The sequence below is a fragment of the Jaculus jaculus genome, chromosome 2 (assembly GCF_020740685.1).
Source record: "Jaculus jaculus isolate mJacJac1 chromosome 2, mJacJac1.mat.Y.cur, whole genome shotgun sequence".
Classification (NCBI taxonomy): Eukaryota; Metazoa; Chordata; class Mammalia; order Rodentia; family Dipodidae; genus Jaculus; species Jaculus jaculus.
Window position 1 is genome coordinate 94,574,692 of NC_059103.1, and position 24,903 is coordinate 94,599,594.

The window sequence follows — 24,903 nt, forward strand, 5'->3', positions numbered from 1 at the left end:
GCAGTTGCCTTGACACTTAATAGTTATAAAAATTCCTGGAGATTACACAGTTCTGAATCTGACTCTTGGTTGTCCATCAAATGAAACCTCTCAGACTTCTACAAGTAAACCACCAGCCTTTCAGGAGACAGTCCTTCCCTTTCTATCCACATTCTGTGAGAACTAAGTCTACTTTTGTTCTCATGTGGTAGATTCTTTAACTAGTTTGCATTAAAATGCTGAGAAAAATAACTACAGTTAATACAAGCAATGTCCCCTTATTAATTATTATTCTCTATTGCCTTTATGCCCCAGCATCAAAATAACACAAGCAAACAATTCTAATAAGAAAAATAATAACATAGCGGTAGAATGTAGGAAACATATAACTCACTTAACTGCTAGCTGTAGCAATTTCCTCATCAACAAAATAGAAGTCATAATATCTTCTTAATTTCATATGAGGTTTTAGGCCTAATTGAAAGAAGGAACTTTGCAACCTCAAGTTGCTTTGTTAACTTCAAAGCCCATTTCGTACAAAATATTGCAAACCTGGTTCATTGGTGTTCATGGATTCCAGACTTAATTTAATAAAAATAGAAGTAAACGTTACTTTATTAGGTGCATTTATGTCACCTCCCACTCAGAACTAATTTGAATAGTAATGAATGGGAGAAAGGAGCATCACCTTACAGGAACTAGTACTTACAGCCCTCTTGTTTGCTTAGCCACATTTACATTTTTGTTTGGGTAATAACAATTACAGATGTCAGAGAAATTCACGTGTGTATTTCTTTGCTCAACAAGCTAAAATTACTATTTCCTTTTCCTTCATAAGCCTTTCTTATTTGTTTGTTTGTTTGTGTTTTGTCTTCCTAAGGGCTTTTGCTTTTTGTCATTTCAATCACTAAATGCTGACCTGTTTTTGGTTTTGCTGTTTAAAACAAAAAAACAACTCTGTCTACTCTCATCATGAATGCACTGAGCATATACTATGGTCAGGCATGGAATCAAAGTAAATACAGAAAGCTTCCTTCCAGCATCTGGCTGTCTGTTTGAACAGACAATGCAGATGCAGGAAACACCAGCAGGCAGTTACACAGTGAGCTTTACCAAACACGAGCAAAGCCCGGTGCTGCGCAGGAAGATCTGTACATGATGGGTATGTGTCTACTAGCTTGCTCCATGAAGAGTACTTTGAGGCAAAGCCATTTAAACTAAGACTTAATGCAAGAGAAGATGCTGTTGTAGGAAGAGATACGAGGAAGTGAGGGATGGGCAACCCTCCTTGCACAGGGGCCTGAGGCCCCGTCTGTCTGTCTCTAAAAGGATTGATGAGCAGCTTTTAGTCTCCAAAACAAGGAAGCAGACCCCTGAAGGTGCATGAGCATTTGTGCAGATGGGACAGCTTAGGAGATCCTGTGGGTCTTCCTCCTGTGGATCTTTATTTTCCTGACAGTCTGAAATGTCTGTTTCCTCTTTTCATTTACCTTCTCGCGTGTTCATGGGACAGAGAGGACTGGAGGGGGCTTGAAAAATTAGGTCTTTTGCTGGCTTCATTTACAAACAAGTAGCAATCTCATCTCTTCCCCATGCTCTTTCCTACACTAATGTCTCTTTTCTTCTTCACGAGGCATTTGCTGTAGGAGTAACCCTCCATGACATGTGGGCAGAACACTGTCCCTTTTCACAAGCTAGGCTTTATCTCAGACCCTTCATTCTCTCAGGCCCTCTTGTATCCTCATCACCCACAAGTCATCTATCATCCTATAAGTTCCTGGTGACCAAGCTATAGAGAGATTAGGGTAGAGCTAGGAAATGCATGCCAGTCGTAAGTAGGCAGTTCCTTCATGAGGAAAGCAAACTAAACGTGTGTAGTTTTTTATTTTTATTTTTTTTGCAACTCAAAATCATTAACCCTTTGACTTCCTCATTGAACCTTGACTTTCCAAAGTCCCAAAAAGTCATAAAACTTCCTGTAAATGATAGACAGAAATAGAGAAAACTGAAAGTTCCACATTGCTAAACTACATTGCTTCAGAATACATTCTCAACACTCTCTCAAAGAAAGACCTTTATAATTGCATATTTAAATTTATTTCAAATAATGTTGTCCTTATGTATTTTGCATTAAAAGTAAATCCACATTTTTAGACAGTGAATGGTTTATCTTGCAGATGATTTTCCACCTATTGGTACAAAGTCGTGGAGGCCCATTAGTCACAGAGGATTTTTAGTGTCCGTGTGGGTAATGGTTGCTTAGGTGTTTGTGGTGGTCTCTGTTCCTATAACTTGAGCCATATTCTTTCATGTGTTTCATTTTAGGGTGACCCTGGATCGTCTGCTGCAGGGATTAAGGTAACTGTATGTAGCCTTGCAATTGTTAATGCCACAGAAGTCATAGTTTTGATTTTATGAGACTCTGTTGTCTTTACTTGACTGACATTGATAGTTCCAGCTCTGTCTCTATTCTCTGTCAAGGGTCAACTTCCAGACGAAGCAGGGAGATCTGTGAGAAACCCAATGAAAGCTTCAATATAGGGGCTTATCTTCGTGTCCCTTTTTCATTGTTTTTTTCTAGAAATGCATATTTATATATGAGGTATAGGTACAGTCACAGAAATAAATTTCTTTATAGCTAGTGGAAAACAACTTTCCCCATCCATGCCTTAGTTCAGAAGAATAAAGTGAATAAGACGCAAGTGATTAAGTGGGTGGCTGGGCCGGCCATTTGTGTGAAACTACTCAGAGGCCTAGGTGTTTGGAGAACCTTTAATAAGACTGTCCTTTCCATCTTTGGTTTTCTTTGGCCAGGGAGAACCCGGAGAATCTGGTCGCCCAGGGCAAAAGGTAATCTCTGCTTCTCTTTTGTGTCCTCTGTTCCCCACCAGTCATTCTTTCGCACGGCTGATCATGGAGCTCAAGATGAGCACTACGCAGTGCTGCACTTCCCACGCTTTGCATACAGTGTTATGGTCGTTTTGCATCTTCTTGATGCTGCCCATAGAAAAGTGTGAAAACAAATTCTGTGCATGCAAGAGGATGCTGTTCAACTAAGGTCTGCAGATAACCAGCTGTTCGCATCAGTGGGGTTGGAATGCTACCTTGCATGCTCAGTGGTAATCTGCACGTTTGTGTCTTTCATGAGAAGAAATGAATATTCACTAAACTGCCTCAATAGAACATGATTTTTAAGATGTCTTAAAAGGCACATTCCTTTTCTTCTAATAATTCCATGTGACCTACCTGTGCTTAGTGTTACTCTATGCAAGCTAAATTTTTGATGAACTAAACTTTAATCGAGACACTAGCTGTGCTGTCTTAATTAACCAAGCTATGGGAACATTAAGCTTGCTTGTCACTTGGGCTTCACTCCAACAGCACATTAGAAGACATGCAGTAAAGGTCTTGCTACTCTTATTCTCCCTTGAGTCTGACACAGGCAACGAATGTTAGCAGTGTATTGTCCCAGCATCCAGGTGCCATGACCAATGTCATCAAATTTCAAATCACAGGTGGACTGTAGCAAACAAGTCAATGTGAATTCCATTCTGGAAATTAAGACCTTTCCTTCGCCTAGTAGTTGCTGATATTATAGACACAAATATGAATAGAAAGAATTTACCTCGTGAGCATAAAGGGAGAAAATAAATCCTGCTATAGTAGTTTATAAATGAAAATGAGTTTGCCAAATCTTCAGCATTCTTGAAGTCACTGAGAGTACACTGATTTGAGTACCTATGATAGAAGTAAGTTTTGAAAATATCTTTCCTACTCTTTTAACATTTCTCTAATTTTTTTTTTTTTTTTTTGCCTTGAAACTAAGAATCTGAGTAGTGATTTATCAATTCCAGGTAAAGTTGGACCTCTTCTAAAGAGCCCAGCAGAATGCTGCAAATTTACTATTTAATGTACAAAATTTCTTTTGATCTTTTTTCTTGTTTTTTTTTTTCATTGTTCTCAAATGTCATTCCGGAATTCATATAAAATAACTCATATAAATGGGATTTGAATATGCTCTTCATCTGTCTTGGTTACTGTAGAAGTAACACAACACAACTGCTTGCTATTAGCAGATAAACACGCCCAGTCACGTAGATGACTTCTTCAAATGCTTTTGGTGACGTATTTCACATCCCTTTTGGAAGGGGCATACTGGATGTTCTGGTGCTCCTTCCTTGTTCTTTTCAATGACTGAAGCTCTCCACCAACATTCTCGGTGCCCCCGCTCTCAGTTTTGACTTTCTGTCTGAGGAACTGCTGGACATTGGCAGCGTCCCTAAATCCATCCTCCACAGGATGAGTGTTGTAGGTGATGAGCTTCAGAACTTGCCTTTTTTTTTTTTACCTCCTGCTCATTCACCACAGCTTTTCCTTGAGCACCTTAGAAGCAGCCCTCTCTGATCTCTTTAAAATAAATGTGGGATTAATGATATATTGGAGATTCATGGTTTGACTTTGTTTTGATAAAGCAGCTAATCTTCCCAGAGGATAAAATTTTTGGTTCTTTAGTCTTTACAAATTAAAGATTTGTGAATTTCTCTCCAAATTTGTAATTTGCTTTAAAAAAAAATGGAAAAGGTAGGCATGGTGGCACATTCTTGCACTCCATGCAGAAGGCTGCATCTAAGATCAGCCTAAACTACAAAGCAAGACTCTGTTTCAGAAGGAAGGAAGAGAGGCAAAAAAGAATGAGGGAAGGGTCTGTAAGCTTGTCATGTCTCTAAAACCCAAACCTAAACAATAGAATGTTGTACATGATGTACAGACTCCACTGTATCTACAGTAGAAAAACCAAATGGACCTTCCATCACTTAACAAAACATTGTCTATCATAATTATGTAGAAACACAATTTAATTTACCTAGACATTTAATGTTTATACATGAAATGTTGGATATCCTTAAAATTCAGATTTAAATTACACTGAAAGAATGGATAGGTCTTTTCAAAGCTTAGAACCATCTAGGATAATATGTGCCCTGAAATGAGCAACATCTTTTTCATTACTAGTCAGGCCAGATTCTACCCTTTTGATTTGTTTTTTGTTTTTATTTATTTATTTGAGAGCAACAGAGAGAGAGAGAGAGAGAGAGAGAGAGAGAGAGAGAGAGAGAGAATGGATGTATCTGTGCCTCCAGCCACTGCAAACGAACTCCAGATGCATGTGCCCCTTTGTGCATCTGGCTTACGTGGGTGCTGGGGAATTGAGCCTTGAACTGGGATCCTTAGGCTTCACCGGCCTTTAATGCAAGCTCACGTTTGCACAATTATTGTCACTTCCTTTGTCTGATATCAAGATTAGACAGTAATTACCCCAGCAGTGATTTGAAAGTAAAGTTTTCCCATGCTTTCTACTTACTCAGACTAGGAAAGAAACTAAAGTGAGTACGCGCAGTGCTGGGCATCTCCCGTGGCTTTTTTCCCACTGTTGGGAACTATGGTGTGGGCTTCAGTGGCACTCCAACTCCTGTATTCAGGGTGTTTCCCAGAAAAAAGTCAGAATATAATACAACACAAGCTAAATGATTAGCATTCTACCATGGGACCTTTGCTAGTATGAAGGCTTGATGTCTAGAGTGAGATTCATAATGTAGGAAAGATTTTAATTCATCTATTTTTAACTTCAACTAGAGGGTGTGGTCAATTTGTGAATTGGATCTTGTATGTAGAGAGATCATAGACTTACAACATAGATATTGAGTGTCATCACATAGTTATTTACTTTATGACTTCATCGCATCCTTTTTTTCTTTTCACAATTTTTTTAAATTTTATTTATTTATTTATTTGAGAGTGACAGACACAGAGAGAAAGACAGATAGAGGGAGAGAGAGAGAATGGGCGCGCCAGGGTTTCCAGCCTCTGCAGACGAACTCCAGATGCGTGCGCCCCCTTGTGCATCTGGCTAACGTGGGACCTGGGGAACCGAGCCTCGAACCGGGGTCCTTAGGCTTCACAGGCAGGCGCTTAACCGCTAAGCCATCTCTCCAGCCCTCTTTTCATAATTTTTATTAACATTCTCCATGATTATAAAAAAATCCCATGGTAATACCCCCCTCCCCACGCCCGCACTTTCCCCTTTGAAATTCCATTCTCCATCATATTAACCTCCCCATTCATCACATCTTTTTAAAGTATATATTTTAATTTTGAAGAAGGTTATCTCACCATTGAACTCTCTAGAAGTCCAGGGTACTCTAATAGGGCTGAGCAATGAAACACAGGGCTCTGAGTAGGAGAATTTCTCTGAGTGGAAAGGGGAGAGTGAAAGGGGGACATGATAAAATCAGAGGAATAATGTAGCTGTAAAAGGTTTAATCTCTTGGACAAGTATTTTTTGAATAAAATAATAAGCCAGTTCTTAACTTTGCCCCATATCTGACCTACTAGCCATGTTTTCAAGACATTCCTAAGCCAAGGAATAGACAGAATGGAGAAGTGACTCTCTTAGTTAGAAGATAAAGTTTATTATGCAAAAGTAAAGAATTTTTTTTGAAATATTTTGAATTTATTTGTTTGAGAGAGAGAGTGATACAGAAATAGGCAGAGAAAGAGAGCACGCAAATGGGTATGCCAGGGCCTCCAGCCACTCACTGCAAATGAATTCCAGATGCGTGCACCCCCTTGTGCATCTGGCTTATGTGGGTCCTGTCGAACCTGGTCCTTTGGCTTTGTAGGCAAGTGCCTTAACCACTAAGCCATCTCTCCAGCCCCAAAACAGAGAATTTTGTTGAAAGACGTATCTTCCTTAAAATGTGAAGAGAGAGAACATTAAATTTCATATAATATTTTGTTATGCCAGCTACATACAGGAAACAAGTGTAAACTTGAAATCATAAAAATAAGAATTTAATACTATGTAATAGGAATTTCTGAAATATTTTTCATGAAAATATGCATTTAAGACCAGCCTTACATATATGCATATAAGAACATTATGTAGAGAGAGGCTAAATGCTCTGACTCATAAGTATTTAGTCTATATGGTATCCTATGATGTTTTGAAATTTTTTCTTATTAGAATACAGGATATTTGTTTAGATATACATGGACATATAAACTATTTTTAGGAGGTTATATGGTCTTGTTAGGTTGGCAGGCAGGACAAAATGGTAAGAATTCATATTGGAAAACTGTTATCACTTAAGTATTTCCCTAAATGTCTTAGGTAGAGATTTCCAACATGAGCTTTGGGGGACTTTTCTAAACTAATGAAACATCTTCTTGTATATTCTTCTGCAATTTGCTATTTCCAATAGCCTCATACCATTATAAAAATTAATAACTTGCAGCATAATATTATCCAAACCCATCCCACTGAATCCTCTTAATTTCATTGGCAAAGGGTTAAAAAAGAAGAAACAGAAAAATAAATACTGTAACTATGTGAAGTTTAGTGTATCTGGACAAGTTGATTATCGTCATTTCTTCTCAAGTTTAATCTCATTTATTCATGTGTATACCTTCAGACAGAATGGTGTTTCTTTTGCATTCCTGAAGTACCTTCAACATAAGCCACTCCAAGAATGTCATTGTCTCCCCACTTTTGTCTAATCACGTGGCTTAATAAAAGTGTCTAATTGGGATGGTACCAGTGCAAAGTATGACTCTTCATCACTTGAAAGTACTAACATTATAGAGGGAGATTTTGCTTTTCTGAGGACATTTTCCTTGGACTAAAGATGATTAAAGCACATAGACATGCCTCTTTTTCTCCCTTCAATGCTTTTTCTTTTAGTGTGGTCATCATCCCACTGACCCACCATTATGAAGTCATGTAATGCTTTTGCCTTCAAATGTCATTTCCACAAAGTAAAATTATGACCTCACCTCAGAGTAAATTCTTATTATTCTTTCCTCAATTCCTTTATGCTTTTATAGTGGAAGTCAGGAGAGTTTATAAATGTAACCCTTTGCCACTACACTTGGTGCTTAAAAATAATGTAGACGATTCTCTGAAAATGAGAAGGTTTCACCTGACTCCACTATGCTCACCCAGTACATACCACTTAATCTCTGGTCTGAACTCAAGAAGAGCTGAATGGTACCATCAGCCCAATTGCTGGCAAGCAGGGTCACCCTGACTGCACAACTGTCATGAATAATGGCTAGAGCTAAGTATAATCTTAACCGTTGATTTGTTCTTTAATCATTCAGGAATGGAAAGGAAATATTACTGTACTTTTAAGTGAGCAATACTTTCAGTGCACGTTATTTTCATGTGACCATCTGTTCATACAGCCATCTCTTGATTGTTTGGGAGAAGAGAGCCCTGGAACAGGATGCACTGCCTAAGTGCATAGTTATCATTTCAGCAAGCTGCTCCTTTACCAAAGGAGTACCAAGTGCAGACATGCCTTCTCCTTTCTCTCCTCCTCTTTGCTGTCTGATAGAGATGCTATTGCTAGGTGAAATGCAGGAAGAGGGAACATCTGCAGCATGGTTAACTGATGCCCGAATCAATAGTTGACTGAACTGCATAACCTTGTACAACTTCTTGACTCTATATGGTCTTTGGTTATATATTTATATTTCCAGAAAATATTCTGCTGGGCCATTGGCCATGTTTTTCTCCAACACTGTGACTGAGTGAATGTCATTCCATAATGCTATGTGATTTTCCTGTGTAGGGCGAACCAGGGCTTCCTGGGCTTCCTGGACTTCCGGGGATAAAGGTAAATACTACACTGACAGAAATGATTTCATAGGATTTTAATTGTGAATCATCTCAACTGCAGGGAAAAAGGAGGAATATTGTTCTTTAAACATTTAGCAGTCATCTCAACTGATTAAAATTTGTCATGAAAATCTACACACTATTTTCCACCATTTCATTATAAATGCTGCTTCACTTGAAATCATACAAAGTTTTTAAAATCTAGAATGTCTCTTTTCTTTTAAGTTTTAATGTTATTCCCAATATTGACCTGATCAGATTTTGACCAGAATTAGTCTTTTATTTTGGGGTGGAGTTTTTTTTGAGGTAGGGTCTCACTCTCTAGTCTCGGGGTGGCCTTGAATTTACAGTGATCGTTCTACCTCTGCTTCCAAAGTGCTGGGATTAAAAGCATGCACCACCATGCCCAACTTCCAGGACTAGTTTTAACAATCCCATGAACCAAATATTCAGGCAGCTGCTTAATTCACTCATTATAACAATCCCTCTGAGATATGTGTCTACTACTTGTCAATAATTCTCACTGCAAAGTAGAAATCATATCACTCAAATATTGAACTCAACACACACTGTACATAAATGATTTTTGAACTAATTGCTTGAAGTTTAGTATTAAAACATTGCTTTGAATATTCTTTTTTTTTAATTTTTATTTATTTATTTGAGAGCGACAGACACAGAGAGAAAGACAGATAGAGGGAGAGAGAGAGAATGGGCGCACCAGGGCTTTCAGCCTCTGCAAACGAACTCCAGACGCGTGCACCCCCTTGTGCATCTGGCTAACGTGGGACCTGGGGAACCGAGCCTCGAACCGGGGTCCTTAGGCTTCACAGGCAAGTGCTCAACCGCTAAGCCATCTCTCCAGCCCGCTTTGAATATTCTTAACTATTTGTTTAAAAAACTTAATCCCTTGAGGTTTTTTTTACATGGCAACTAGCAAGACTTAAAGTTCTACTACTCCTTAAAAATCAACTTATCTTTTTACAATAATAGAATTTTAAATAAGGTACTTTCCTGTGAAGACTAAGAACCCAAATTCTACTCTCCAGATCCCATGTTAGCCAGATGCACAAAGGTGAGGCAAGTGATGTTTGTACATGCCCACTAGGTGATGCAAGCATCTGGAGTTTGATTCCAGTGGCTGAGGGCCTAGCACACCAATTCTTTCTGTCTCTCTCAGATAAAGAATAAAAAGAATATAATTTTAGAATACAGGTAGTAAATTATTGAGTTCCCCAAAGTCCTGTGGCATTTGTAATATCATTATAAATGGTATGATGAGTACACTTGAAAAGTATGTCTTTTAGGTTGACACTCAGAAGTCTTGGTTCTGGTATTTGTTTGGTGTTCCCAGATTAATATTTCTTAAAGTTTAGGTATTCTTTTATTCTTTGATGACACAAGTTTATTAAAGAGTCAATGTTATTTACTTGTCACTTTATATTTAGCAAGAGTAACTTCTTAAATTAATGTGGAATTTCATATTACAGAGTTAATTTACAGCAGTTTTCTAGTAACTTCCACACATTAAAAATGATAGCATTTTATAAATGAATAGAGGTCATAAATTTTAGATGAATTTTTAAAAATATTGTTCAGTATTAATTAGGACATGGTGGCATTATAAATCAGGAAGAGACGTTTAAAACACAGGGCAGTTGGAAGGACAGGCGCAGACTCACTGAAGCAAGTCCTCTGGGTTAGCAGGTTGCAAGCTGACCTCATGGGACTCAGGGCTCTGAAGTCCAATGGTCCTTTCTCCTGAACTTGAGGTACTCAAGACAGAATGAGAATGTGGCATTTTCCTAAAGCATTCATGTTTTCTCTCTCATGTGTGTCAAATATACATAAATATACATATATAATTATAATATATATATGCACATAATTTTGATCGCTACTATTTATTATCATTATCTTATTTAATATTATATTTCAACCATGAAAAGTATCCCACTAGACCCTTGGCCTTTCCTTAGTTGTCTGTGGTTCTGGACTTTCAGTATGGGAAGGTAACTGTAGACTTTCCATTTGCATTCCTGGGGTCTTAGGAAACTGCTCTAAGTTCTTTGTTGAAGTCCTATAGCTCTCATGAATTTTCTGTCCCTGACTAGTGATTTTAGTCAGAAGAATCTATCAAATAACAAAACTCTTTACATTATTCAGCATAAGTACTTCCTATCTGAGGATCAAGTACTAACTGTCCAGTGTTTTATTTAAATCATGGATTTTATTTTTGGTTTAATAAGCTTTTCTCAATATAATACAAATAAAAACATAAGTTTTCCTTAGAATGTATGAAGTGCTGAATATAAATAGTTTTGAAAAAGATACAATTTAAGACCACATCCAGATAATAAGTAGTCACCAGATATTTATAAACACAGACTTGAAAATTTGGGATAGGGAAATGGCTCAATGGCTAAACGCATTTGCTCACAAAGCCTGACGGCCTGGGTTCAATTCCCCAGTTCCCACATAAAGCCAGATGCACAAAGTGGTGCATGCATCTGGAGTTCATTTGCAGTGGCAAGAGGCCTGGTGTGCCCATACTTTCTCTTTTTCCCTCCCTCCCCTTCTTCTTCTTCTTCTTTTTCTTTTCTCTCTCTTTCTCTCTCTCTCTCTGTCTGTCTCAAAAAAATAAAAATATTTTTAAAAAATAATTTCTAGCCAGCTGTGGTGGCATACACCTTCAATCCCAGCACTTGGGAGGCTGAGGTAGGAGGATCTCTGTGAGTTAGAGGCCACCCTGAGACAACATAGTGAATTCCAGGTCAGCCTGGGCTACAGTGAGACCTTACCACCACAAAATAAAAATAAAATAAAATTCATGACATAGTTTCATTGACTTAGGATGGTCTTTAATTTACCTTAATTCTACAACTATAGCAAACTTCAGGACAGTTAACCCTGATTTCATAATTTCAGTGAGTAATAGGATTCAAAGATGGAACTGTTAAAGCATAGATATAGAACATGTGGTACGGGAACATTAGCCACAGTCTTCTTAGACCTGTGTGTTTATTTATGCATTGGAAATACTTCCTGTTGCTATTCATTTCATTCTTATCTGCTGGTACTACAGAGAGCATACACATGCCATCCATTATTCTTAAGACACTGAGGAAACCAGTCCTGACATACCAGGGAAGCTTTGATTCACCACCTGTTGCTCTCAGGGAATGGTTGGAAACTTAATGAGCATCCACATGCCTTCCACAGGTCTCAGGAAATGAGTAAAGTGCCTAAATACAGACAGCAGACTCATCCATTTATCACCTCAGGGTCCAGTACAAGAAAAGTACTAATGCTGTAGGCATACTGAACAAAACAAGCAGAACATAATTTTAAACTACTCTTAAGCTTCCTGCACAAGTATTTAAAAGTCCTCTCACCATGTGGAAGGCATTTAGAATTCCTATTTCATGCATTCATGGTTCATATAGTGTCAAGATGTTCAACTGGGAAAATTAAATTATGGACAATGTACCATGCAGAAATTGATCTTCTGGAATAAGACTTGAGCTTAGAAAATTGGTTTTATTTGCTATTTTGATTTGTTTTCCTGAGACAGAGTTTTGCTCTCTAGCCCAGGCTAGCCTGGAACTCTTGATTCTCTTCTATCTGTCCCTCAAGTATGCATTACCACGCCCATCAAATTTTTTTCTTTGCATATTAAAAAATGACTAGTCAAGATGTCTTTTTTAAAATAAAACATAGCTCATATTAAAAAGGAAAATTAAAGCTGGGCGTGGTGGCGCACGCCTTTAATCCCAGCACTTAGGAGGTAGATGTAGGAGGATCGCCATGAGTTCAAGGCCACCCTGAGACTCCATAGTGAATTCCAGGTCAGCCTGGGCTAGAGTGAGACCCTACCTCAAAAAACCAAACCCCCCCCCAAAAAAAGGAAAATTAGTTTATGAATAATCATTCATATATTCAGGGAGTCTTTTCCTTCAAATATTTTAGTGAGTTAGAATTATTGTCACAACCTTTCTTGGTGTCACATAAAGGATAAGATTCTAAGCTTATACTTTAAATTTTTTTATTTTCTACATATAGTTTGAAGAATGTAAACATGGGCTGGAGAGATGGGTCAGAAGTTAAGGTGCTTGCTTGCAAAACCTAATGACCTGGGTTTGATTCCCCATTACCCTTGTAAGGCCAGATGCACAGTGGTGCATGCATCTGGAGTGTGTTTGCAGTGGCTGGTGGCCCTGGCACACCCATTCATATTCTTTTTCTCATCTCTCTTCTGTCACTCTCTACTTGCAAATAAATAAATAAAATATTTGTAAAAGTGTAAACACATTGCTTGGTTGCACTACCTTAGTAATTAAGTAATACCCATCACAACTCTGAAGAGACTGAATCATAGCCCTTACCACTGGTGTGACTTGGGGCTGGTTCTGTAATGTCTCTGTGCTTCAGTTTCCTCATGAGAATTATCATGGATCATAATACAGATGTTCACTGTGAGAAATAAATAAATATATGAGTAGCTCTTACAGCATCACCACTCACAGAAAATTCTATGTACCTTCTGGCTATTGCCATTTCTTTCTTTGGCAGAAGCTCAGAGTATTAGATATGTCACTTACTTACCTGTTCAATATAGTCTTTCTACATATGAGTCATTTTAAACTGTAGAAAATATAGCCACTTATGCACTGCACCAGATATTAATAGGTGTAACTTAGGGAAACTCCTTTGCTGGAATAAGGGAGTGTTACCTTTAAGGGTGGTAAGGTCCCCCACTTTCCTATTGCCCAAGTGAAAAGGACCAGGGAGCAGTTGACTTGGGGATGGAACATGGTACCTTCACCATTCTTTCTGGTGGTCTTCATAGGAAAAGCAAAAGGAAAATTTGGCATGTCCCATAACGATTCTCCAGACACTGTAGCCTACCTCATGACATTTTTCATGAACATAGGTTTTGTTTTAATGCTTGATTTTTCTCCTTTCAACAAGTGGGCAAAAGAGACACAATATAGCAAACTACATCAAATAAGAAAAAAGACAAATTATACAAATGGTAGCTAAATTTTCATAGTTTATCTTCCCTCAGAGCTTAATGGTCTTATGCTGGTTTCCACATTAGTAAAAATTTAACATTCAGATTGAGAATTTAAAAACTGGGGGTCTGAGACAGTGACTGACTCTAGCCTATATCATGAAATCATCTTTGAAGCCAGGTGTGGTGGCACATGCCTTTAATCCCAGCACTTGGGAGGCAGAGGTAGGAGGATCACTGAGTTCAAGACCACCTTGAGACTACATAGTGAATTCCAGGTCAGCCTGAGCTAGAGCAAGACCCTACCTTGGGGGGAAAAAAAATCTTTGACATGAAATATAAATATAATACCAGCTTTCATGGTTATCAGAGACATTTCCTTTGGCATTCTTTGGATTAAGTACAGTGCTCAGTGATCTGACCCATGTGCCTTATAAACCACTGGAGCTGGGATTCCTACCTCACAAACATGGAGTCACATTGTAAAAATAGCAGAGGAAATTTTGTGGGCATGACAGGAATTCATGAACTAGAAGACGAAGAGGGAGAAGAAAAAGCATGTGTTAGGAGGATAACCTTGTGTTGTTGTTGGTTATAATTATTTCCTTCTTGCACAAAGCCTAACTGAGGACATAATTTAAGAGACCAATTAAGTACAATTAGGAAACCAGAAATTAGAGATTTTTAGCAGCCATAATGAAACCTCTACTAAGTACATTGAAGGTCCCTTCATGATGTAATCCCGTTAAGAAACAAACAAACAAACAAAAAAAAAATCAGAAAGTAGGTTTTTCTGGATTTTAAATAAACCTGCTATTGCAGTTCATTTTTAACAGAACCACCAAGATGTTTTAATTTATACTCAAATTTGATCCTTCAGGGAAATCAATGTTTTAGGGAGACTATCCTTTTCCTTCTTTTTTCTCCTCAATCATTACCAAAACTGACTGCCTAGAAGTTCTTATGACAACAAACATTATTGCTGCTCTCTTCAACAGCAGATATCATGCTGACTTGAATTCTAATTAGCCTTTAAGCAAGGAGAACACTGTGTGGCGAATGCATTCAGTGTCAAGACACATTAATCAAAATTATGAGTGATGCTTTTAGCACCCAAGCAAATCAGTACATATTTTTTAAGCCCGTTCTACTATTTTAAGGGGCAATGAAAATCATACCTGCTGGAGAGTAATAAATATCATGGAAAACATGACTTTGTTATGAGAGCCTTTAGACAGCTTAAAAATAATAGTTTTGCTTCTTTAATTGATAATTAACATAAAAATAAAGGAATGTCAATAAATGAAAACCCAAAGAATTGTTCTGTGGGCAAGTGTTGGTCAGTTAGGACTTTATGGCTGCTGTTGTGCTTAACAGATGTTAAGTTCTGGAAGTCTATATGGAAACATCTGGCAAGTCATTTCTATCTGGATGAAGATGTTTCTTCCTTTCTTGACTGAAAACCCCAACTAAGTATTTCCTGACTCTTCCCATCTTTCTGAAGGACTGTCACAGTGGCCACTGAGAAGATCACAGAAGGGCATCTGAGATACTTCTCTGCTGGTTATTAGAAAGAGTATGAAAGGAAATTCAGGCAAGCCTTTCCTATGGAATTCCAAGACTTAACAAAATCTTTAGTAGTCATTAGATTTCAGAAAGGATGTGCCCCTAGAGAATTCCCCGATTTTGCTTGCCTTTTGTAATATAGATCAATTTTCATTGGTCTTAGGGGTTGGTAGAAATGACAGTAGTAGTAAGTGTGGTTGGCTTGTTTGCTCTTTAATTTTAGCCAGAAGACATTAAATTTAAGTTGCTATTTCAATAACAATTTTTTTAAGTCATAGCAGATAAGTTGAGGAAAAGTATATTCAACCAAATATATTGGCTTTGAAATTTTTTCTTGTATAGAATGAAAGGGATCACCTTCTATAGCTAAATCTTCTGGTAACTAACTACTTTGTGTTTGTACATTTCTAACAGTAAAGGAAGGAGAGAGGGAAGGGAGGGAGACAGAGAAAGAGCCTGAACTGTCAAATCAACACTGAAACCATTTACTTTTTGGTACAAAAACAAAATGATTTTTCAAATATAATACAGCAACTACTGGGACTTACTGAGTTTAATATTGCAAAAAGGAATCTGTGGCTGTCTGGATGGCTGGCTATAGTTAGGAAGAGCCAAGTAACACCATCTGGCTGTCCACAATTGCTCCTGTGTAGAGCTACCCCTCATTTTAACTACTGTTTTATTTTATTTTTTTTATGTAGACTTGTTTTGAGTTTTTTTATGTACCTGTGCTATTTCAAACCTTTGAATTATCAACCTGTGCCAGGGTTTGCAGGTAGATCTGCTTGCTGTTGTTCCTAAGAGTTGACTACCAGCCCTCCGTCATTCTTCAGCCATAATTAGTTGCATTTATTCTGACTCTCTTGAACCCCAGCTTAGTTTTCTAGTCCATAGCTACTCTGTCACTCATCTTTTCTGCCAGCTTAGCATAAGGAAGTGTGCTACAGTTTTAGTACTAAGACCTGGATTTTTTTCTTTTTTTTTTTTTTTTTTTGTTAAGAATAGACTTTGTATGGATATATCATGTGTTGGTACCATCTTTTCCCTCCTCTCTGCCCCCATTCCACAGAGGTGAGGCAGGTAATTGTTATGAAAAACAACCAAAAGAACAAAACTCATGAATCCAATTAGGAAGAATTCAGGTACAATATCCAGGACAGGTCCAGAAAATAAGACCAACTTGCTGTTAGTATTGGATTTTTTATTTTATTTTATTTTTATTTAAGTGAGAGAGAAAGAAAACATGGATGCACCAGGGCCTCCGGCTACTCAAACAAAATCCAGACATATGTGTCACCTTGTACATCTAGCTTTCTTGAGTACTAGGAAATCAAACCTGGGTCCTTAGGTTTCACAGGTAAGTTCCTTAATCACTAAGCCATCACTCTAGCCCTAGGTTTGGAATTTAATGCTGCATAGTCTCATAGAAGCACCAGAAATGGGGCTGGAGAGCTGGCCTAGCAGTTAAGGTGCTTGCCTACAAAGCCAATGGACCTAGGTTCAATTGTTCAGGACCCACATAAGCCAGATGTACAAGGTAGCACATGTGTCTAGAGTTCATTTGCAGTGGCTGGAGGCCCTGGAATGCCCATTTTCTCTCTGCCTCTCTTTCTCTTTCTGTCTCTCATAAAATAAGAATAAATAAATTTTTTAAAAACCAACGAAGTAGAGATTTATATATCTCTGACAGCCATTCCAGGCTAGCACATGGCTTGAGTCACAGAACAGGGTATCTGCCATCCGTTATGTTTTAGTGAGTAAAATGTGGGCTGTGGCAGGGTTTCTGATAAATAGTGTTACATATTCTTATCCCTGTGTTTTTCTCACTTTAAGAGCTATGTAATATATTATTTATCTTTTCTCTGTGTGTCTCAAGAGCAAATTTAATTGGATGTTTCCAGAACCAGTGAAAACAAAACAAGAGACTAAATCTGGATCTCATTGTTACAGAAATGGGGAAGAAAACAGAAAATGTTAAGATGAAGATGTTCTTCACTCTCCCCCTTGCCTCTTCCCTACCTTATATTCTTCTACTAGTCTGTCTTCTCTTCCTCCTCTTCATTTTCTGGTTTCACCTGGGGGCACAAACTTTGCAAGCAGTGACACTGAGATCTGAGACCTCTGCTGGTCCCTTCTCCCTGAGATTCTTGTTAACGCAAGCTCTGGAGCACCATGGGAGAAATGGCAGTTCACTTTGTCATCTTATCTATGTCACTAGTAGAACAGTAAAAACTTTATAGGCTATCTAAGACAAGATAGTGAATGAATAGATAGAAAGATGGGGAAATATATATATAAACACATACACATGTATATATTCAAAAAGAGAACAGCAAATCCAAGTAGTTCAAGTTCACACACACACAAAAAAATGACCTTCTTAGTCAATGCTGTTTGTGGTCAGAATGATAATATGACAAGCCAGATGTTTAAAACCTCTGTCTTTTCTCTTATTTTTCTCAATATTCCACTTCTTTTTAAAAAAAAAAAACACTAACAGTTATTTCAAAAGATTAATCTTTTCAAAAAACACTATGTTGTATTGTTTTCACCTTGATGGAAGACCTCTTTAACTTAATGTTTGCTGTTTAATCCATGTTTCTCAAACCATGCTAACCAGCGCCCACTCTCTTCATAGAATCTTTGCTTTCTGTTCCTGTTCTTCAAATGGCTCATTGAATTTACAATTCGGACTTTCTAATTAATCTAGCTGCTTAGTTAAAAAAAAAAAAAGGAAATATTCTGAGTCTGTTATCCTTAATTAGAAGTAATATAAAAGTTCAATCCCATTATAATTCTGATTTTCTCTATCTCCTCTGACTTTATATACTCAGATAAATACATGTGAATAATTTCTTTAATTTAATGTGTTTTTTTCTATTTCATGTTGATCAAATGAGATTAAAGATGGAAAACCTATCTGAGAATTTTGGCAATGTCCAATACAAAGATTTGCTTCGGTTTGTTGCTCTAAAAACTTCTGTGATCTTGTTCTGACTTCTGTAAACATGGTTTGCCAAAAGTGTTTTGTCTTTCCATCCTTTCAGCTGCTCACCCCTACCCTCTTTCCCTGACTCTCTTTCCTCTCTTCTTGATTATAGAAATTATAACTGTAGTAAAAGAGCTACTTGGTAATTTTTTTTATATATCACAAAACAGTGTTTTATTTAACCTTAGGTTGCCTTTGCCTTTCTTATGGATATTTTAGGAAACTTTGAATCTAGAACCTTTAAGCAGCCTTTGTCTAGGAGGCAAATTGTTTTTAGGGTTATACTTATAGAAAGTCAATACTTGTGATCTCCTTTCTTTAAGGAAGAGAATTCACTTGTGGCAAACTTGTCACCCTCTTGCATAGTTCCAATGTTTTAAATGTCTTTTGTATTGTAGTCTTAAGTGCCCTAACGTATTGATACTGTCTCATAAGTTTAAAATACAGAAATATTAGGATTACTTCTAGAAAATTCAAAATAATTTTAGCCTCAGGCACTCAGAAGGTGGTAAGTCACTTCGTGTTCTACCAGTTAGGAGAGAGAAGCATCGCGATACCAGTGTTGTTGCTGCTGACAGCTAACACATTTCAGCCTATGTGACAGGGGAAAGTAATAACTATTTGTTGTGCATTTATTTAATTCTAAGAAGAGAGCTCTTTGCTTGGCTCATATTATCTTGATTTTGTCTTGATTAAATTACTTCCTTAGCTTATAATGTCAAGCTTTAACTCAATTCTGCACTTATGTATCAGCAATTTTCAAACATTTGGTCTCAGAACTCCTCTGTACTCTTAAAAATTCAGGCTGAAGAATTTTTTGTTGGTTATATATCTATTGATACACCTTAACTGAAATTAAACCTGAGACTTTTACATTATTTATGCTGGTATGTTAATTAACTATGTTTTGAAATATACTAGATTTTTTCAAAATAAGATCACAAAAAATTGAAGAGGGAAATGTTGGTGTGTATTTTTTTCACTCAGATTTTTTTTTTTAAGGCAAACCCAACAGACTGGCCTTTTTTTTTTTTTAATGTGAGCAAGCAAAAGGAAGAGAGAGAGTATGAGAGAGAGAAAATTGGTATGCCAGAGCCTTCAGGCACTGCAATCATATTCCAGACATGTGTGCCACCTTGTGCACATGTGCAACCTTGCACGCTTGTATCACTTTGTACATCTGGCTTATGTGGGACCTGGAGAGTCACACATGATTCCTTACGCTTTGCAGGCAAATGCCTTAACTGGTAAGCCATCTCTCCAGCCCTCAGAAGTTTTTTTTTTAATGTATAGTTTAGTAGACTATAGCTGGATTCTCATATATGCTTCCACATTCACTCTTGCAATTTGTTGTTTGGGGTAGAGTATTTTATGTCTCACACAGGCATGTAACTGGACAAAGGAAGGCAAAAAAAAGCCACCCATTCAGATATAATTGTCAATACTTTTTGATACGGTCTACTGCAAGTAACTGTTTCTTAAAGGTGAGGCATGAAATCACATCATGAACCCTTCATACTAAATGCATCCATGGGCTGAGGGGAAGGCAACTGAAGTAGAAAATAAAATAATGTCTTTGCATGTTGTTTAAATAGTTTGCCCTTTCTTTCTGTCTGTTGCTCTCAAATAAATAAATAAAAATAAACAAAATATTTTTTTAAAAATCAGGCTGAAGAGATGGCTTAGCAGTTAAGCGCTTGCCTGTGAAGCCTAAGGACCCTGGTTCGAGGCTTGATTCCCCAGGACCCATGTTGGCCAGATGCACAGGGGGCGCATGCATCTGGAGTTCGTTCACAATGGCTGGAAGCTCTGGCACGCCCATTCTCTCTCTGTGTAGCTCTCAAATAAATAAATAAAATAAACCAAAAAAATTATTTTAAAAAATCTTTAAACAATGGAGAGATGGCTTAGCAGTTAAGTGCTTGCTTGTGAAACCTAAGGACCCCAGTTCAAGGCTCAATTCCCCAGGACCCATGTTAGCCAGATGTACAAGGTGGCACATGTGTCTGGAGTTCATTTGCAGTGGCTGCAGGCCCTGGCGCACCCATTCTCTCTCTCTGCCTCTTTCTCTCTCTCTCTCTGTTGATCTCAAATAAATAAATAAAAATAAACAAAATATGAAATAGTTTGTCCTTAAGGAATCTGACAGTCCCAAGACTCCTCACTTTTTGATCACACTTTGAGAACAACTGCTGTAAACTTAAGAAACCTCACGCAGCCTATGATCCAAGTGCACCATCCACATGCCCAGTTCACTACAACAATCACTTCTGAAGCCTGGCAGAGAAAAGAGGTCAATAATTATCTCTTTCCAACCCACCACAATATAACAATGATGGCAGTAATGTCTCTAAAGTGATTGGGAGCTCTGAAAGTAAACCAACATAGACCTGTGATACTAACACTAGGTATGCTATTTTTATCTGTGAAGAAACTGAAATAAGAATTTCAGCATGCATAAATGTAGCAGATGCTTTCTTAGAGTGGCATGATAAGAGACAACTAATCATACTCAAAGCCTTTAAAATTAGCTAAGATAATAGCACTAAAACTGTTCAGTTGATGAAATTAATTGTTGATTTCACCTCTTAAAATATTTTTTTTGAATAATCTATGAGAGAAGTTTTTATACATTTTGCTAAGGGGAATTTAACATATGTCTTTAAAAGGAAGAAAAGCACTTGAGTGGTTGAGTGGCATAACAAAACCGGATTCATTTGTGGACTATGCAACCGCATGTTTTTTCTTTCCATAAATACTAACCCAAATAAGAAATGTGTTTCTTCAACATCAACTCTTTTTTTTCTTTTATTACTATGCTTTAATGAAGTTTTATTTGATTGACTGAGCAGATCATTTTGTTTCTGCTTGAATATATGTAAGAATTATTGTCTACAATTATTGTAACTATCAACCTATATATTACATCTTCATGACCTAAATCAAAATTAATGACTTTAATGATGACTATAGCACTTTTCTTAAAAGTACAGGGTGTATTTATTTATTTTTATATATTATTTCATTAGAAGAAATATTTTACTGATGAATAAACTTATAGCTTATAATGTTTTTATTTATGAACTAACAAGTTAAACTCTTTTACTAAAGATGGAATGATGACTTCTCTGAACAAAGTTCAGATTTTATTTTAGAATGATGTTAAGAAATCCATCCAAAACTATTAGGCAGGTTTTTCCTTTTCTTTGGGTGGAAGGCTATGGGGCCAAGTAGAATAGAGTTGTAGGAAGTTGTCATATGAGAAGCTTTAAGCACTAGACCCTTTCTGTTAGCTTTCCGCTCACCAAACTCATTATCCCAAATACCCAAGTCAGAGGTAAATCTGTTTGAACTGCCACATGATGTGTTTATTTTTGTTCTCCATCCAATACTAATGCTTTATATAGCATATTTAAAGTTTTGTTGGAAAAATAGTTGACATTTTAACATGTCTTATAAAACATCCTCTCAGTACCTTCCTATTTAGCTCCCAAGTATCATAAAATAAGACTGAAATATTATCGCCTTAGGAAAAAAAAATCCATTGTACCAAACAACCTCAACAACTCCTCCAAAAGTAGTCCAAGCAGTTAATAAAGCAAGAAATATGGACAGAGAACCACTAAGAGATTTAATTTAATTTTTTGTTCCATGCTGTACATTTTAAGTAGTTAAACCTTTATGTTTCACTTGAATAGTTAAAAAATAAATAAAACTTTACGGATATTCAAGACAATGGGAACACTGGTTCAAACATCTTTTTGACACCAGCTTGAAACATCAGTTACGGGTACTGAAGTTCCAGGTTACCCTGCACCCTTAACTGACGTGACTCTGCAGTTAGGGGTTTTTAGAACATACCTATCAAGTTTGCTAACTTACTAGAATGACTCAGAACTTGGGAAAATGCTGTACTTGCCATTGTGTTTTATTGTGAAGGGGAAAACAAGAATTGCCAGTGAATGAGTGCAGAGAGGAAAATCTAGAAAGATGTTGAGCCAAGAGTCTATATCCTTGTGGATCGGAATGACCCCCTCCTGGTACTTAGATGTGCCCACCAACTTGGAAGATCTACAGTTCCTATTGTCCAGCAGTTTCTCTTAAGTTTCCACTGTGTATTTGACAAGATAACCATCCACTAGTAATTGAACACACTCTCCAGCCATTCTCCCCTCCCAGAGATTGAGAGGCAGGTGCAGTAGAAATCTCCAGCCTCCTAGCCATTGTTTTTCTTATATCTTGAAGCTAAGTAGGTGTTCCCCAGGGGCATTCATTTACATAAAGTAGATGTGATTGGAAGAGACTCAGTATTAGGTATTAGTAACAAAGAATGCCCTTACCAGTCCTGTAACCCAGAGCACAGTTTAACTTGTTAGTTCATAAATTAAAAACATTATAAGCTTTTTTTTTTATTCATCAGTAAAATGTTTCTTCTAATGAAATAATGTATAAGAATAAATAAGACTTTTAGGAGATCTGTGCCCAAATCTGGGGCCAAGACCTCATCTTTTTTGTTATACCAGGAGTGTGGTAAGAGAGATTTGTCCTTTTATATAAAATATTCCTGAATCCCTTTCCTAGCCACATACCCTGTATCAGTTATTTATCGTACAACCCTGTCTCAAAATTTGCTGGCTTAAAATAGTGAACACTGGTCAGCGTGCAGTCTCTAAGGACTTCAAGCACACATAATAGCGCCTCTGGCTCCTGTACCCTGGGAGATGACCGCACAGAAGGCAGCGGGGCTGTGTTCTCCTAGACTCTCTGGCGATGGGGCTCATCATTGCCAGGCTCATTCTAGTGGCTGTTGTCAGTCCTCAGACCTTCTGACACAGCAGCTCCACAGGACTGATCACCACGTGGTGGCCCTCTTCCCCACAGTAAGTGATCACAGGGAGAAATAACAGGAAAAGCACCCCAATAGAAGCCACCACAGTCTCTTTACAACTTTGCTATCCCATCATGTCTACACACCTTGTCACGTGGTGTGAGTAGGAAATCTGGTCCACACACAAAAGGGGAGACTCTTTCATACTGCCATGAACACAGGCATGGCAACAGCTGATAATTTCATAGTCAGTGGGTTGATCTTAGCCAACAGTTGTATATAATCAAGAAGAAATCTAGTAGGAATGAAGTTGAACATTATTTAGGTACTGTCAAATGAATAATGTGCTTCTATGCCCATCTTTTTAAAGGGAGAACCAGGCTTCATTGGTCCTCAAGGAGAGCCAGGCTTACCAGGGTTACCAGGAACAAAAGTAAGTGAACTCCGTTTTCGTGTCTTTTTCAAGTTTGTGTCATCTCTCTTGGAGGAAATGTGGAGGACTCTGTTATTTAGGTGACCAGATATGTTTCCTTATACCAGTTTCTAGCAGCCTGATACAACTGTAAGTGATGTTTCTAAAGGGATGCACTATTAAGTAGAGCCATGGGAATGCAAGTCAAAGGTGAGTGGAATGTAGAAGTTGTTCACATTGGTTCCAGCTAGTCTCCTGGTCACACAGGAAGTTGGCTGAATGGTGAGGAGAGAGACAACTCACTCCTGCTCTTCCTCACTTACTTCAGGATATTCTTGTAAATCACTTTTCCCATTCCTGTCACTCCCTGCATTTCCAAGGTGAGGATGAATGTCATATGGATTCCTAAATGCTCCATGCCAAAGATGTACCTGGAATGATGTCTTTAGAAGTATCTATAATGAAAACTATCTCTTGATCTTCTCTTTGATAACCCTAAGGATGACCCTAAAAGCAAAAGCTGTATGCTGCCATCTGAAAAAAAAAAAAAATGTTTCAACAGATACAGTCAGGTCTGGAGTTCTCTTTTTATCTGCCCAGTCAGACATAAAAAAGATCCAGCTCTGATAATGGAGCCACACTTGTGACAGACTCATGAATCAAAGAAGGGACAGAATTACATCAACCTACATTCTTCTCTTTTCAGCCATGGCAGCCTTTGCTTTAGTGAGCCCTGTGTTCACCAGAAATAGGTCAGGGGTGATTTCTAATAGTTTGCAAAATATGTTCATGGTCTGTTCAGACAGAACAACCTTCATTTCTGCTGGTCAAGTACAAATAACTCTAAAACCTAGAAAATGGAAACTCTGCATGGCCAGAGGGGGACTGAAACTCCATTGAATTATGCAAAACTGTTGTTTTCCTATGAAAAAAGAATTTCATATAATGAGCTGTCAGACTTATTAACAATGTATGAAGAAATTATGTTTTGACTTGAAAAGATTCACACAAGAAATGCCTTTGTGGAAGAGAGCTAAAGAAGAAGAATATTGAGCATTTTCTGTTGACATGAGAAAAACTATATTTATTGGGGCTTGCTTGAAGCCTCAGAGCTAAGAGCCAGGAGCCTGGTAGAGGAACACAAGCTACCACCAAAGGGCTGAGCTGTTCACTGCAGGGGGAAGCCAGCATGAACTACATCTGCAAATGACCGTGGTACTTCGTCTGCTGTACAGGGGGAAATAGATGAAGCCCCGGCTTTCTCGTCAATTGACTGATTCTAGACTAGACTACTCCAGTCTCAAAGAAGAATCCAGATGTAGATCCATGAAATCAGCATTAATTGCTGACATGAAGGGTCCCAATATCGTTCTACAGAAAAGATATTTTATGGCAGATACTACCCTGACTCCCAGTAATAGGAAAGAATGTACTG

General features: G+C 37.7%; 1 protein-coding gene across 13 annotated transcripts in view; it reads left to right on the forward strand.

Annotated features, from left to right (window-relative positions):
* The window catches only part of Col25a1 (collagen type XXV alpha 1 chain), a 482,287-nt gene that overhangs the window by 398,507 nt on the left and 58,877 nt on the right, over nt 1–24,903 (forward strand). For all 13 annotated transcript variants that reach the window (XM_045142758.1, XM_045142767.1, XM_045142757.1 and 10 more), the window contains 4 exons: nt 2,305–2,337; nt 2,794–2,829; nt 8,613–8,657; nt 23,427–23,489. In XM_045142758.1, coding sequence (XP_044998693.1) covers nt 2,305–2,337; nt 2,794–2,829; nt 8,613–8,657; nt 23,427–23,489 — 177 coding nt within the window. The remainder of the gene's footprint in view (nt 1–2,304; nt 2,338–2,793; nt 2,830–8,612; nt 8,658–23,426; nt 23,490–24,903) is intronic.